The 16,182-nt window shown below is 44.4% G+C and overlaps 1 protein-coding gene across 5 annotated transcripts in view; it reads right to left on the reverse strand.

Moving 5' to 3' along the window:
- Positions 1-1,320: 1,320 nt before the first annotated feature.
- The window catches only part of ccdc88ab (coiled-coil domain containing 88Ab), a 109,325-nt gene continuing 94,463 nt past the window's right edge, over positions 1,321-16,182 (reverse strand). The window contains exons 30-37 of one of the 5 annotated variants that reach the window (XM_080781758.1): positions 15,694-15,741; positions 13,237-13,314; positions 11,103-11,333; positions 10,049-10,102; positions 7,786-7,875; positions 7,213-7,511; positions 5,894-6,314; positions 1,321-3,358 (exon numbers count right to left, since the gene is read on the reverse strand). In XM_080781758.1, the coding sequence (XP_080637884.1) occupies positions 3,303-3,358; positions 5,894-6,314; positions 7,213-7,511; positions 7,786-7,875; positions 10,049-10,102; positions 11,103-11,333; positions 13,237-13,314; positions 15,694-15,741 (1,277 nt within the window). In that variant the 3' untranslated portion in view covers positions 1,321-3,302. Of the gene's footprint in view, positions 6,315-7,212; positions 7,512-7,785; positions 7,876-10,048; positions 10,103-11,102; positions 11,334-13,236; positions 13,315-15,693; positions 15,742-16,182 lie in introns of all 5 variants that reach the window. The other 4 variants (XM_080781755.1, XM_080781754.1, XM_080781756.1 and 1 more) reach the window with 4 other exon arrangements.

The following is a 16,182-nucleotide window of genomic DNA, read 5'->3' on the forward strand; positions in this document are numbered from 1 at the left end:
ATTTCCGCAATTACCATTTCCTCAATTTCCATTTCCGCAATTTCTGCAATTTCCATTTCCACAATTTCCGCAATTTCCATTTCCGCATTTCCGCAATTTCCATTTCCACCATTTCCGCTATTTCCGCAATTACAATTTCCGCAATTTCCATTTCCGCAATTTCCAACTATTAATGGCAGCTGGGTTTCATCATTCAAATAAAATAGAATTCTGTCCGTTTAGCTATAAAATTATGTCAGGGAATAGGGATACACAGTATATGTCTTTCATTTGCATTGCATCTCCCCCCCCCCCCCCAAGCTTTTATTTTCGTTCGAGTAATAGTACAACTCTAATAGTATTACTTATAATAATGTAATTAAAGATAACTTCATTCAGATTTAATTATTTTTATTTCATTTTCCAGATTTATTTTTCTTCTTTTTTTTTAGATTTTCATTGGTGGGCCAGTCATAATGGTCCCGCGGGCCTGATGTGGCCCGCGGGCCTGAGGTTGAGTATCACTGCAGTACTGCCCCACCTGTCTGTCTGTCTGTGCTGGAGAACCACAGTACCCCACCTGTCTGTCTGTGCTGGAGAACCACAGTACCCCACCTGTCTGTCTGTGTGTGTCTGGATGCTCTGGTATGCAGTGGAAAGTCCTGGGCACCTCCACTGCAACATCTTTCGTAGCAGGGTCCTGAAGCACACTATCCAAACCACCACAAACATCACTACAAAAGGTCCCATCCCCTCCAGGCTAGCGCGTTCGCCCACCATGTAGTTATTGTCAGTTGGTGATGGCAGAACTACCGAGTGAAAACCCCACCCTGGCTCTTGGTTTGGTTTAGACATTACTGAAGTAATATAACCAATGTTTAAACATCACTGTTTTCACACATTTCTCTCACTCATAAACAACTTCCTCCTCCTGTAGTCACACCCCCTCTCAGAACCTGGTACTGTAGGTTGCCTACAGTTGATTGACCCTTGGCTCCCCCCCAATGACCTACTGTGCTATTTGTTCACGTCAAGGACCACCAGATTATTAAAAGATATATTTCAATTTATTCTCAATATTTATGTGTAATATGTACAAACCAGGAGACAAATGTACTTGGACATTACTCTGTCCCAGCAACACACTCTGGCTGAATCTAGCACCAGTAACCATAGGACGTCAGCGACATACTGTATGCTGCCCCACGTCTGTGCCATTTGTAGGATTTGTGGCTCCAATCAGGATGGACCATCTTCCTAAATATAACAAACTCTGGCTACAGCCACTGACATGTAGAAGTTTATTATATTGTTTAGATTAACTGCAGACAGACATGGAAATGAAAACAAGAGTCTCGAGAAGAGTTTTAATCAGTCACATCAAATGGATTTATGCAAAAGTGGGAAAGGAAGCAAACACCGGGTAATCATGTTCATCACACAAAAAATAATGTGGGCAAATTCTGCACATCCGGGAGTATTCCAGGCCACCTATATTCCAATATGTCTAGTGCCATGTCTAACAGTACAGTCAATATATCATTATGTAACAGTAGGCGTTTCACTGTAGGACGTAGTGCTGATCTAAAACAAGGAATGTCATGTTCTAGTGTGCCTAGGGCTATATATGGATCTGAGATCTACTACTGTGTAAACAGGTTTGGATGTAGCCATGGCACACAACTGCAATATGTGTGACCTGGAACCACACCATTATCCATGTCACTTCAACCGCCACGTACTGTATGAATGGCAGTCAATGGACACCAATCACGCAGTAGGAATGGCTTCCCATCAGAGTTATTTTGGAATCCTAAAGACCCCGCCCCCCACGTTGTCCTCCATAAATTGGGCAAGGGAAGCAGGGTGATTGGCTAATTGATTGCTCCATGCAGATTGTGATTGGTCAGTCAAGTTTACCTTTTTTTCTCTGTAGTTCTTTGTGTTGACATGCTTTGAAATGTTCATGTTTGTGTGAGCATGGCTTGAAGCAGTAAGGCCAGCATTTGGGTTGGTTCCACAGTACAGATGTCACTGTTGGATCTGCATGCTGCTCATTTTACATAGGTAGTCTTTTGTCAACATAGTCAAAATGGCAGAGAACAAAAAAAGTCCAAACGGTTGTGGAGTCCTCAGAATCTGGTCTACAAGCTCTGTGTGAATGTTGGCACTGTTAGCAGTGTCTGTGGAGACTAGTGCACATGTAGGAGTTCATCACACCCAAGGACATGGCAGTGCAATTTGCCACAGGAGTCCCTTATAGAAAAGAAAGTGTCTTTTTAAAGAGAGATTTTAGTTTGTTTCCTTGATTCAAGGAAGAAAAGAAAACATAAACAAAGGAACAAGGAGAAGGAAGTCACTTTCCTCTACCAGAGTGTCCTGTTTTTTGTTTCGTTTTTTTTTTAAGTGAAGAAAGCAGAAGGAAGAAAGAGCTTTACAATCGTTTCTCACTTGGAAGTGTCAGTAGAACAACTCTACTAGGCGTCAGACACACTGTTCCAAGGACACTTTTCTGAGTCCCACGTGGAAGGAAGAGTAGAAAGTCCAAAGGCAGAGACAGGAGAAAGATAGAAAAGGAGGAGAACAAGGTTAAAGTTCAGAGCATAATAGCAGTATAGACAGAAAGGCAAATGTACAGACAGACACCAGAAAGTAGCCCGATTCTACATGCACTATGCGAGGGGGACAAGGGGGAAGGATTTCAGCGTTACACTGAAGCCATGCAGTAGGACAGCAACAGGAAGCACTCGTGCCACAAACTTGAAACATTGACACGACACACTGATTTGGTTTCTTTCAAGTAGATTTTTTTTTTTTTTTTAAGAAAAGAAGAAAGAAAGAAATCTGCTGTCACCATTACACAAACTGGATAACTGGAGGGAAGGGTGTGATGTTCTCTTTGAATCACTACAGGACTTCTCACAACGGGGCATCGTGTACAGAGAACGGGTCCAACAGTTACTCATCCATCCGACAGCGCATAATGCCATGCAGATCAGAATCCTGCCATGCCCTTTGAGTGTGATACAGTAGGACGTTTTGGCACCTGCCAGGGCAGTGGGTCTCAGGACAGGGGGGGTGGGGGGGGGGGGGGGGTGGGGGTATAGTGATGGACAGGGCAGCAACGGGAGCTCAAGACAATGTGAGGGAGAAGCAGGTGCAGCGGACCGAGATGGACGACATCTGTTGCACCATATTTCAGACTCCCAGGAGTACGTGTCCCCCCCTTGGCCACCTTTCCCCCTCTCTGTGCCAGACTCTTGTGGAGGTGCGTTCACTCACCACGCGCTCACAGAACGGTAGCGCACAGTCGACAGGGTGGACTAGGAGTTTTTCTGTGCCTCCCCACTCCTGCTTTTTGACTTCCTGCCTTCCACATCTGCAGGACAAAGGCAATTAAGTTACATCATGAAATATTTAAAAGGCAGTATGTCCAACGTTGAGGGTTCCAAGTACTGCCTTATACTGTATAGAGAACATCAAGATAAATACAGTGGAGCCATTTCAATTCAGTGTATAGAAAAACAATAGCGGAAATAAATAAGGGTCTACTCTACACTATACATAACATGACACTGCTATCAATATCAAAGCAGTGCCGTCTCTTAGTATAAGTTAAAAATGCTGCAAACAATCTGTACAAGATCTTGTCTAAAATACATTAAGTCATCAAAGATGATCCAATCTAAATATGCTGTGCACGTATATTGTATGGTTTCCAATGGACCCTTTTCACAGTTGCCAATTTTGGTAAATGTAGCTGAAGACAATAATGTCAATAGGTGTGTTTTACCGTATTCAAGTGTTTAAACTGTGTGACAGCATGACGTTAAAGATGGAGTGCCGTGATAAAAAAATAAATATATACCTTCTCTGTTTTGTATGCGTCTATGGAGTTAACATTACTCTAATAGACCCCCAGGTGTGGTTAAAAGGCCCAAACGAAATACCACCACTTTAGTGACATCATCCCTCCCCTAAGCCCTCTCCCATTATTATACAACAGTGTGTGGACGAGGCATGAGTTCTGGTGGGTGGTGCTAAGGTGTAAACCACGTATACTTAATGAACTGGTGGGTGTGGCCACATTAAAACATCATTTTGACACTTTCTTGAAGAAAAAAAAAGGGGGGCACTCCATCTTAAATATACACAAGCTGGCACACAGTAAGCCCTAAATGAAACGTACCCACAATGCATGTCTTTACCTTCAGCTATAATCAAAGGATTCTATATTCAAATGAGTTAAAGTTGGCTTCGTTCACAAAATGGTCTGATCATCGTATAGTTAGATAGATAGTGTTTCTTCATCACCACAGTGCACCTACAACTCACCCAGGACATTCATATTCCCCACCTATTCCCATAGGGTGTCTGCATCACCCTCCTCAACTACAGCTGTCCCCTCCCATCGTTTTGCGAAGGAAACCTTTTTGCGTTAACTATCTAACCAATCGAAACCCATCAGCACGGTCTGACTCATTAATGGTAGATTAATTAAAGGAGATTAGAGGAAAAAAAAGGTGTCAAATAAAACTAAGAAATATCATCAAAATGAAAACAAAATGAAAACCACATTTTGATGTCGGCAATCAAAATGAGCAATTTGGATCGGATCAATACATAATTAAAGCCATGCAGTTTAGTGGTACAGTAGAATTAGGTTGAACACAATGTGCTTTGAAAACAAAAGACAGGATTTCCCCCCACATCAATACACCAAAAAATAAAAGAAGAAGCAGGAGTTGAATCTATTATCTGACACATTGGTAACGAGCTAAAGGATTAAGAGCTTCCTTGACATAGTGCATGGAATTAGCTCTTTGGGTTAAACCTGAAGAAACCAAGGGGCATGTTAGCCACAAGTCCTTCCTTAGCTTGCATAGGAGAAAATAGTAAAAATCTAAATGTCAAGGATGCCCTTTAAGATGTAGTATTTCGTCCCTCTAGACTTGAGACAACAAATAGATTTTGTTGGGGGGGTTATCAGTAGTCTGATAAAACTTACATTTTTATCAGACTACTGTTTAAGACTGCAATGACTCAGCAAGTGACAAGTTTTAGAGACGCTTTCATAAATGGTCTTATTTAAGGGTTTTTTCTAAATGGATATAACCAGAGCTTTAACTGAACCAAAATAAAGCAGATAATAGTCTTGGTACAATGTTAGCCAGCCAAAAGAGGAGATTTGATGAGGTGAAGTAATGATATGGACTCATACAAGGAAAGACCCACCACACAGAACAGAACCAGAGAAAACAGTAGCATGTGGGGGAGATTCACCAAACAAGAAACAGAATGAACACGACAGACAGATGGTGCTCGGATAAAAATAAATCAAATATAAAAATCATGCAGAGGAAGAGTCCAGTCCTTCATTCATCCCTTCATTCTCCCCTCTTTGTTTCAGTTCAGCGAGCCTGAACCCCCACCCATGGTATTCAAATACACCCATATTCATACCATAAGGACTGGTTATCCTCTGGGCTGAGAGGAGGCGATTGGTCAGCATCAATCCCACAATCTGGATTCATGCCCTCATTGTACGTGCTCTGATTGGCTGAGTCGGGTGTTATTTGACCATTTGATTGGCTGTAAACCAGCTGGGATTGGGCGGGAGAATGGCTGACATTAGGCTGATGGTGCACTTTATTTTGAACCGGGGGGCCACTGATGTTACTAACTAGAGTGGGGTTAAGGGACAGGAAGGGGAGGTTTTGGCCTGCTGACTCACTAAAGATGGAGTCCATGAACACCGACTCCACGGTGAAGGAAGGGCCAAGGGTGGAGAGGTCTGGGTCCTCCAAGCTACGACAGGGCAGGCTGACTGACTTGGGGAAGGGGAGCATGTCGCTAGCGGGTCCATTCAAGGACTGAGCATGAGGGAGGGGGGTGCTGTTGTGGCGGTACTCACTGGCCCCGGGGGGAGTCGTGTCAATAGACACAGGCTGCCGGTTGTCCTTGGACAGCAGGTCGTGGATGCTGGTGCGCCGGGTGGTGCCCTCCGCCGTGGAGATGACGCTGCTGGCCCGGGGCAGCGTGGCGGACGCCGTGACGTCCAGGCGCTCGGAGACGGACATGGCTTTGCCCTGAGACGACAGGCCGGGACGCACCTGGACAGAGCCCCTCACGCGAGTGCTCTCCGTCTTCCGCAGGCCGGGGCGGCCCGGCTGGCCGCCGGACCTCGGGGGGCGGTCCGAGCTGACCGGCGCCGCTCTCCCGCTGGCCGAGCGCAGGATGCCCCGCCCCTTTGTGGCAACGCGATCCTTCTGCACGTGCTCAGTGGAAGTGGAGAGGTGCGGAGAGTCAACGGTAAGGCTCTCCTGGCTGCCAGACTGCAGGGTAACAGAGGAAACAGTACAACGTGTACATGAGAATATGATCATGTCTTTTTCAAGACTTACTCAAAAGTTGACAAAAGTTGAGTGAAAAAAGTAGGCCGGTTGAATTTCAAGCCAGAAGCTCACATCCAACCACTGATAAAATGCATTACTTGCCCAAACATTAAAGACATGGGTTACATCCAAAATGACTACTACTACATGCTATATTCTAATCAGTATGCTATTTCTCAACATACTTTTGAGTGCATACAACAACAGCATTGTTGGACATACTAATGAGATCACACAGAATGTTTTGAAAGCACCCCATCTTGTGACAAAGGAAGGTACTGCGTGTTCCCTTTCATCACTGTGTATAGCTTTTCAACTATAAACTACATTGTATTATGTGTTTAATAGAAGCACTAGGACGCTGCGATGGAGGTTTGTCCTTCATGTAAATTCTGGTGTGTTTATGTTGTCGCATCATTGCATTACACTAAAAACATGTAAGGAATGGAAACAACATATAAAACACCAGGGCACGGAGCCTAGAGGCAGAGGCTACATTCATACACGTAGCAGCGTAGAATACACCGTTGCATAATGTAACCACATAATGTCCCGCATTTAGCATGCATTTCGTGTACTACGAGTGAGTGTGTGTGAGTGTGCATTATGTTATGCTTTAGCTCTTGAAAAATAGCAGATCTACAAGCTCATAGCGCGCCACCGAGTGTCGCGCTACGAGCTTGTAGGTCTGCTATTTTTGAAAAATCGAAGAACGACTGAAATAATAGAAACATAGCTTTTTCACAAAACTGTCAGGATGTAGAATTATTTTTTAGCATTATGTTGGTATGGTAATGAAATGAGAATATGATTGAACGGGAAACAACGGGTCCTTCACCTCAGCAGGGTCAATGCCCTCGTCCAGGAACTGCTGTAGCGAGAGCACCTCGTTGGCCCGCGGGGACCCCGTCTTCCGTAGCGGTCCTCCGGGGCCCCCCGGGGGGGTGCTCGCCAGGCCGGACGGGTCCATGGACCGGCGCAGCTGCTGGGGGCTCTGGTGGGAGGAGGAGCGTGACGCTGGGAGGGGCTGCTGGACAGGACTGCTGCCATTGCTGGACCACACCTCCTGGTCCAGACTCAGACTGAACTCCCCGCTGCTCTCACTGTGGGGCCTGCTCAGGCTGCCGTTGACCGCGCCTGGAAGGGGGAATGTGGGAATCAAGTGGGAATTACTCTTTACAGTTCCAACGACCATAAACATGAATCCAATGACCCTTTTCCCATAGGATATACGATACCAGCCTCGCATAAAAAAAGATATTATAGCCCGACAACAAAGAGAGAGCATTTAAATCAACAGGAGAAAGGGAGTGAGGGAGGATGGAAGGACAGGAGGTATAGTTAGATAGGAAAGAAGAGGAGGAGAAGTTAAGAGGTGAGAACTGGATTAGGGCTTGAGAAGAGTCTATACCTTTGCCCTCCAGGGGAGAGGCGAGGTGGGAATTGTTGTTACTATTACTACTGGTGGTCTTGTTGCTATGGAGACTGGAGGGTCTGGAGGCTGGGTGGGGGAAGAGAGGGAAAACACACAATATATAGTTAGAGGACAGACACAGACACACACACACACAGGCACAGAGAACACTTCCTGCTGGGGCAGCAGATGGTACATGTCAGGCAGGAGAGTCAGCACGGTGCCAGGACACAGCCGCAACATGTCCACTCCACACCACAAGTCAACAATAGAAATCTCCCTTCAAAGGGACCTTTTGTCAATTTTACACATCACAATCTGTTAGCTTGCCATGGAGTATTTCAGTATTACGCAGCATGTGGAGAAAACTAAAAAACAAAACAATTTCAACAGTTCTGTGCCCGTAGCGTGAGTCAGATTACAGACAGTGATGAGACTTTCCGACCGTTTAGGCACCACAAAGTTTAAGAAACCGTTCCCTGTGCAACATAAGACGAGATTGTAATGACTAAAATCTGTTAAAAGTCCTTTAAAAAGGAGGGCCCAGTCCCACAGTGGTATTATATCCATGTGTAACTCTGATACAAATGGAACCATATTAAGGATTTTACTGTGTATGTGGTACAAGCACACAGGCTATAACAATGAAGCTGATAGGAGGAAAGGAGAGGAAGCAAACGAAGAAGAGAGGAGAGGCTGAAATCAGGGTAGAGGACGAGGGAGGGGATTTCTACCAGGAAGCTTAACTTAGGTCGCCTTCACACCTAATACGTCGGTGAGCGCGCTGAGCACAGACAGCAGCAAAAATGTTTATCGAGATGAAGAAAGTCCCTATACTCCCCACACAGTGACAGCACACCATGTTCACGCACAGACAGGCACAATATTCTGTAGGCTACACTGCAGTGTTTTTATATTTATTCCTTAAGCAATTGATTAATGTACTCATACTCGAACTGACCAACCTATGAGCCCCTCCCCCTCAGAACGCAGCAGAGAACAGCGACGTCACCAAATGTGGAGCGACGCCCTTCTGCACCGCTATTGGTTTAGCCAAATACAAGGTTCATTCCCACTCCTATGCCACATTTCCTACTCGGCTCGCCCGGGCTCTTTTTTCCTTTGAAAATAAAACACCTGCAGGTCCCGAGGCTATAATGAGCTCGACCGTTGACCACATAATGTCCAACCAGTTCATCTTCCTTTGTGACAGAAAAAAAATGTCATGAAATAATATCCACAAGGCCTTTCTGAGATATTGCGTTCACAAAGTCGGGAAGGACACATGGATGGACGGGACGGACATCGCCAACACACATAATGCCGTCTACCGGCAGAGCCATGAAAACGCTGAGGGAATTGTTAGTAGCCATTAAAGGAAGTGCCGGTCATAGCACTAAGCAGAGTGGCATCTACATTGTAATGTATACTCGGGCATCAACATCATCAAGTGGGTGTGTGAGTGGACAGTAGACTGTGCCTAATGGACACTCAGACCTGTCTACGTGAACCGGGCTGCTGCTAAAAGATATTTTACATTTCTATATTGATATAAACGTCTTAAAACGTGTACAATGTCTTTAGTGTTAATAATAGGCGGACATTCACTGGAAACAGCAGCTCTACAAGCTCACGGCTCAAGCTTGTTGAGCCGCCTTGTGCGTCTTGATGAAATTGAAAATGACGTTCACTTTTAGTTTTACTGCTCTAAACATGACGACCTAAAAGGGATATTTTGGTTAATAAGATGTCTTATATCTGTGAGGAGCTCCTAGATTGAAATGACCGCATGTAAAAAATGGAGATATGTTTTGCCAAAGGGACTTTTGTTGTGGCAGATTTGAGTACTCTGTATATACATCTGAGTTGTAATGTAATGAATTATGTAATGTAAACATGCTGTAAATGCAATTGTGAAATGGTGTCTTATATTGGGGCACATTGTGTGCAGGACACGTAAATAAATAAACAAACAAATCAATCAAATATATCGGCTTTTTTTTGGCAAAGAGATTTGGTGTAGAGGGGGAAAAAAAAAAGAAGTGGACCAAGTATACACCCCGGTCAACAAAGTATACTATAGGTCCTATACTAACTACAGGCCCTGGCCTATAGTACAGTGGACTTCCCTATAGTATGGAAGATGTTAATCTAAGTGTGGGGTATTGGTAGGTCTGCTTTTAAAGCCATTTAATCCTTCCTCGTCCCGCTGTGTGTAACCTTTTGTATTCCTTGACTTTGGGCATTGATGGCTCCTTACCTTGACGTCTGGGATCGTCCGAGGACCCTGCTACATCCTCACAGGAAGCGTTGTCTGTAGACACACAAGATAAGACAGAGAATGTTGTGTTGTTATGAGGGGCTAGGAAACTGGGGGCACTCGGGTGCCACAGGAGTACGGCTCTTTGCCCACCACTTGTAGAGACTAAGGGTTTGAATGGTCCACTGTGCAGCCGGCTTGGCCGGACATACCAACAAACAGGGAGGCCGGGCAAAAAGGGCGCTCTTTGTCACTGCACTACTAGTGACTCCTACAGATTGGTTCGAGGGCATCTGTAAGGGTGTTGAACTATGAGGAATAGGGGGTTCCCTCCACACGCCATGTCCTCCTGGCAGGTGAAAAGAAGCAGCAGGCCAGTGTATCGGAGGAGGCATACCGTATGTGGTTTCAATAACATCCCCAGGTCAGTAAGTATGTGGTTTCAATAACATCCCCAGGTCAGTGAGTATGTGGTTTCAATATCATCCCCAGGTCAGTAAGTATGTGGTTTCAATATCATCCCCAGGTCAGTGAGTATGTGGTTTCAATATCATCCCCAGGTCAGTGAGTATGTGGTTTCAATAACATCCCCAGGTCAGTGAGTATGTGGTTTCAATAACATCCCCAGGTCAGTAAGTATGTGGTTTCAATAACATCCCCAGGTCAGTGAGTATGTGGGGAAAATCAGGGAATTGGCATAATGACTGAGTTGGGACAAAAAGGTGGGAAACTGACACACAGTCTCCCTCTTTTTTTTGTAAATGAATTAACCCATTTTGACCCGAGATGAGATTCTAAAAATGTCTTCTACATCCAGACAGTTTTCTGAAAAAGCTATGTTTCTATGTCGATTTTTCAAAAATAGCAGACCTACAAGCTTGTAGATCTGCTATTTTTTCAATAGCTAAAGCATAGCATAATGCCAACACCAAAAAGGGGTTCCCGCCCCCGCAAAATGGAATAAAACATTAATATGCATTATGAATTGCACTTTATGATACATTAATGTACAACTGAAATTCACTGTACTAGTAAATGTGTCTCGACCCCTAACCTTTAACTCTGTGGCGATGTTTAGATCTGCTGTGGCTGGCAGTAGGCAGGGTGAGGGTGGCAAAGTCGATGGCGTTGGTCGACAAGGCCAGTTCCTTCATCCGCTGTCCACTGCGCCCACTCGCTCCGGCCTCGCCCGTCCCCTCGCCTCCTTCAAGGTTCTCAGTGCTGCCTGCCCACTGGCCCCCGGGGGCCCCCGCCACGGCCAGGTTCTGTAGTAGGTCATTCATGGCTAGGACGGACGGACAAGAGTGAGGAAAATAAATTAACCCGTTCACTCAATCATGCGTGTCCCCTATAGCAGGTGCGGTATAGGGGACAGCTAATAGAAATGCGCCCGCTCCATCTTTTTTCAACACTGGGTTCATTAAGCTGAATCGGATGGAGTGGTGCAATATGGCATGCCGAGCGTCTGCAAGCAGTGAGTGGCATACGTGGAAGATGAGATACACGTCCATGTCAAGCACAAGGTCTGAAATGCAGCCCAGAGAGATAGCCGATATCGGGGAGGGTAGAGAGAGGCAACAGTACAATAGAGGTAGAGAGAGACAGTATAGAGAGAGAGAGAGAGAGAGGGAGAGGTGGAAAGAGAAATTGTGATGGAGGCCGGCGAGAGAGACAGTGAGTTAGGGAGAAAGAAAGAGAAAGAAGCAGTAGAGAGCAAGACAGCAATACAGAGAGACAGTGATGGAGTTAAAGAGAGACGGTGGTAGAGAAAACAAAAGCTACAGGCGGTTCCATGTCAAGTCCTTCACATGACGAGTGTGAGCGGCGGTGAGAGAGAAGTCGTTGGTGTGGTGGTGAATGCTTAGTCATGCCTGCAGAACTGCAAGCATGTCTCTCTTATATACACACACACTCTATAGTCGTTTACATTGCACACAAACATACAACCAAACAAGCACACAACACAGCTTCTTCAAAAAGCTGCACAACGACCCACGTTACTGCACCAGACACCAGGGCTAGATGAAACCCGGGCAGACTTAATGTCAATTCAGGCAAACTACACAAAGAAAAACTTGGTCCATGACACAACTAAAGAAAGAGAGAACTATAGAGAAACTCCAACCACAACACAAATGTATACAAAAACAAAGTTAATCAAATGAAATGATTTACTACAGTAGCACGACAGAACATTAGTAGCAGGAAACAGAATGTCTACGAAGTTACAATTAGGTTTTGGGAGTTAAAGGTCATGTATTGAAGCCACAAATAGATGGTGTTCTATAGCAGAGAGTGGTATAGTGGTGGCAGGCACACAGACCAGAGCAGGTGACGGGGAGGAGAACACAAGGAGAGGTCATTGATGTCCACCGATGTTAAGGCATGGTCTCTCTAGGTTTGCTTTAACCCATTCTGACCCGAGATCAGATTCATACGAGGTTTCCACTGGGCACACACTGGACTGATTAACCCATTCTGACCCGAGATCAGATTCTAAAAATGTCAGTCGTTCTTCGATTTTTCAAAAATAGCGCGCTACGAGCTTGTAGATCTGCTATTTTTCAATAGCTAAAGCATAACATGATGCTAACACCAAAATGGGTTCCCGTTCAGAATGGGTTAATACCTTTATTTATTGTAAAGAAATAAATCGAATCTCTCACCCAAGAGACATCGATCAAAAGGCTTCAATTTGTAGAAGTGTTTCTTTCTATAAACCGAAATCTTGCTATGATTATGCATATGGCCTACTGTACGCAACATCACTTACTGGATAGATAATGCATTCATTACCAGTGACTAGTGACACATACAGTGACTGTGACAACAGTTTGATTCTGTCTGGAGATGTGCTTTGCATGTTGTTCCCCGTCTCTACCCCTATGCATGCCTCTACACTATACCCAAGTAAAACAAAGCAGAGATTTCATGTTGAATAAATGAACTGCTCTCAATATCAGCTGGACACAAATCTCAGGTCAGGTGGCAATGGCGTCAAGACTGTGGGAAGGTAGAGTGACATATAGCTGTCGATGCAAACCACAATGGTCTTATCGATGGTTCTTGCCACACAGCTATAGGTTTTAATCTAACGCACATCAATGACCATTCCTTATTTTTGTGGTGATGAAAGAAAGGGGAGAGTGTGTTAGGGAGTCTAGCGCGGCGGCTCTCAGAGGTCTTACACATGGATCGTCGGTAGATGGCCTTGACCTTGTCTTTGTCCTTGGATTTGTTCCTCATGAAAGGCAACCTTTTCAGAGCTGTCAGTGCGCAGCCAGGATATAGACAGACAGACAGACAAAGACAGACAGACATTGGAGAGAATGACAAAACAGCCCAGAAAGAGGTGGAGGAAAAGAAAAGACAGGAGGGCAGAACAGACATGATGTGGTTAATGTTGAAGACAGCCACAGGGAGGGAAACAGAGAGAGTTGAACCTCTGGACACTCAGCTGAACAACACAATCAATCGGTACACACAAATACATACAATGACTTAAAGGACAGGTCTTAATGAATCTCACGGAAGATCTTCAAGTTTGCCCAAAAACCATTTGCACCCATGTTTTGGTGGTTGTTGAGACATCAGAAGCAGACGTTGTTCATCTAGGTTAGCAATGCCACAGCAAATCAATGGCAGTGCCAAACAGTTCATGATAGACATCACAGAAAAAAAGCCATTATTTCCGACAAACTGTGTCTCTCACATTTACTTGTAGCGGCATTCCTAAAAAAAAAAATCCAATTGTAAATATTGCACCAACCACAGTAATAGTGCAAGTGCTTTTTGGATGGAATTAAATGAGGATTTATTAAACAAAAAGTAGACATTAACCAAATAAATGTAAATGTATATGCCAGTATGAATTCACTCACACATACACACTCCAGAAAACCAGATACTTTATCTACACACAGTTAATGGTCCACGCACACACACACCCACAAACACACCTACAGTGTACCAATAAACGCATACGGAAAACATATGAAACGGTGCAACCAGGAGGGTGAAGTGAGATCAAATAAGTCCTGGTAAATAACAGCACCAGAGGCGTTACTTGTCAGCTTGTTAAAACCTGACAAACACCAGCAGTATGGAACTGTTGATTTGATTATACAGACTCGTCTTGCACATTTCTTTCTAAATGCATTTCTAAATGATCTGTTTTGAAGATCTGTTTTGAGTGCCAAGTCTGTACCATAAGCATGGGATTCATTTCCCTGTCCCCAAAGTAGTAACACTATTAAATTGTTTTCATACATTTTTGCCAAAGGAACTATTATCTATATATCTGTAATCTAGTTTAGTATTTACATAACTGTGCAGTTCTTTAGCTTTACTGAAAATTGTCAGACTTTTGTTTTTTAGGGTACTCGAGTGGGTACTGGGTAGGCGAAACTGATAGATTAGTATCATCAACAACACATCTGCAGACAGTCTAACCTTCAGTTTTTTCTTCCTGGAAATAAAAACATCTGGGTTTCCAAGAGTATTGATTGGACATGGTGAGGTATAATGCATTGCACCTTTTAACCCATTTTGGACTGAGGTCGATTAAAAAAAAGGCTTCAAAATAAAATAAAATAAATCAGAAAAACCCATGTTTCTATGTCAGTGGTGTTCAACCTTTCTCATGTCAAGGACCCCCAGAATTATCTCTATTGGGCCACGGACCCCCATCTCAAAATATGGTGTTGCAGGGACCCCCCCAGAAGCAGATATTTTAGTTCAAAATGTTCGCTCTGAAATATATATTCAATGAATTGCGCCACATTTTAACGATTTTTCAAAAATAGCAGACCTACAAGCTCGTAGCGCGGCACTCGGTGGCGCGCTATGAGCTTGTAGATCTGCTATTCGTCAATAGCTAAAGTATTAGCTTTGTTAAAACACCAAAAGGGGTTCCCGCCCAGAATGGGTTAATTATACAATGCAGGAGGGTGGTGGTTCTTTGCCGTTTACAGCAGAGCTGTGCACATCAGCAGGTTGACATATTTGGGCACACAAATGACTGAGATCTCCGTGTCAGTTTGGACAGGAAAGCACAAACAGAGGCGGTGAGCAGCCCAACTCACCAGAGAAAATAAATCACGAATTCCTACAGGATGTTTTCCAGTAACTGAACCAATTGAGATATGCTATAAATTAAACCAAGGCAGGTGAGATGACACTTTTGCATAATATAATATGCATAGGAATGCTGTGCAAGTGGTGTCCCAACACTGCAGGAGTGACTTGTAAGTAGCTGTACCCTTTTGATAGCTGCACCAGTGAAAGTGGTGCTCGCTCCTCCTCGACTTGAACCTCTCCACTTTCTCTGCTGGGATGAATTCAGCGCAACATTTCAGATTAGATTAGGAGTTAGAAGTCCTCTCCATGCGACTTATGTCATAAACTATATGAAAACACTGTCCATGGTCATGTCCATGGCCAACAGTCAAACCGGTCTCTGCTCCACAGCTCTGCTGCCGGCTTCAGACACAGCGACATTGTCCAAATGGAACAAAATGGACCCGGAAATGTTTCGCAGCGTAAGCCGATGGACACAGATGATCGACTCACGGAAAACATGGCCCCAATGACGGGACAGTGTTTGTCCGACAACATCCCACCCACCCTACCGATCTACGGCATACCATTGTTGGAGCCCTGCCCTTGGTCATGGGGCTGCTGCCCTCTCCTCCCTTCCGCAGAGAGAAAGAAGTAAAACGAATGGTTAACCATTCATTTCTACTTTATAGCATACTGCACTTTACTGCACACACACACACACACACACACACACACACACACACACACACACACACACACACACACACACACACACACACACACACACACACACACACACACACACACACACACGGCTGTATTTTGCGTGTCTGTTTAGCATCAAATGCTGGATGAGTGAGAACTTTCTCAAGCTAAATGAGGATAAGACAGAAGTTCTAGTGAGCAGAAAGAATCAATAATAAGCAGACTTGGCAACCTGACTGTAGTAACAGTACAGTAAAGAACCTGGGGGTCATTATTGATTCTGAATTGAATTTTAATTCACACATTAATCATGTTACCAAGATTGCCTTTTTTCACCTTAGAAATATTGCACGAATCAGAGCCTATTT

This window comes from Protomyctophum bolini (genome assembly GCF_963924005.1).
Source record: "Protomyctophum bolini genome assembly, chromosome: 14".
Taxonomy (NCBI): Eukaryota; Metazoa; Chordata; class Actinopteri; order Myctophiformes; family Myctophidae; genus Protomyctophum; species Protomyctophum bolini.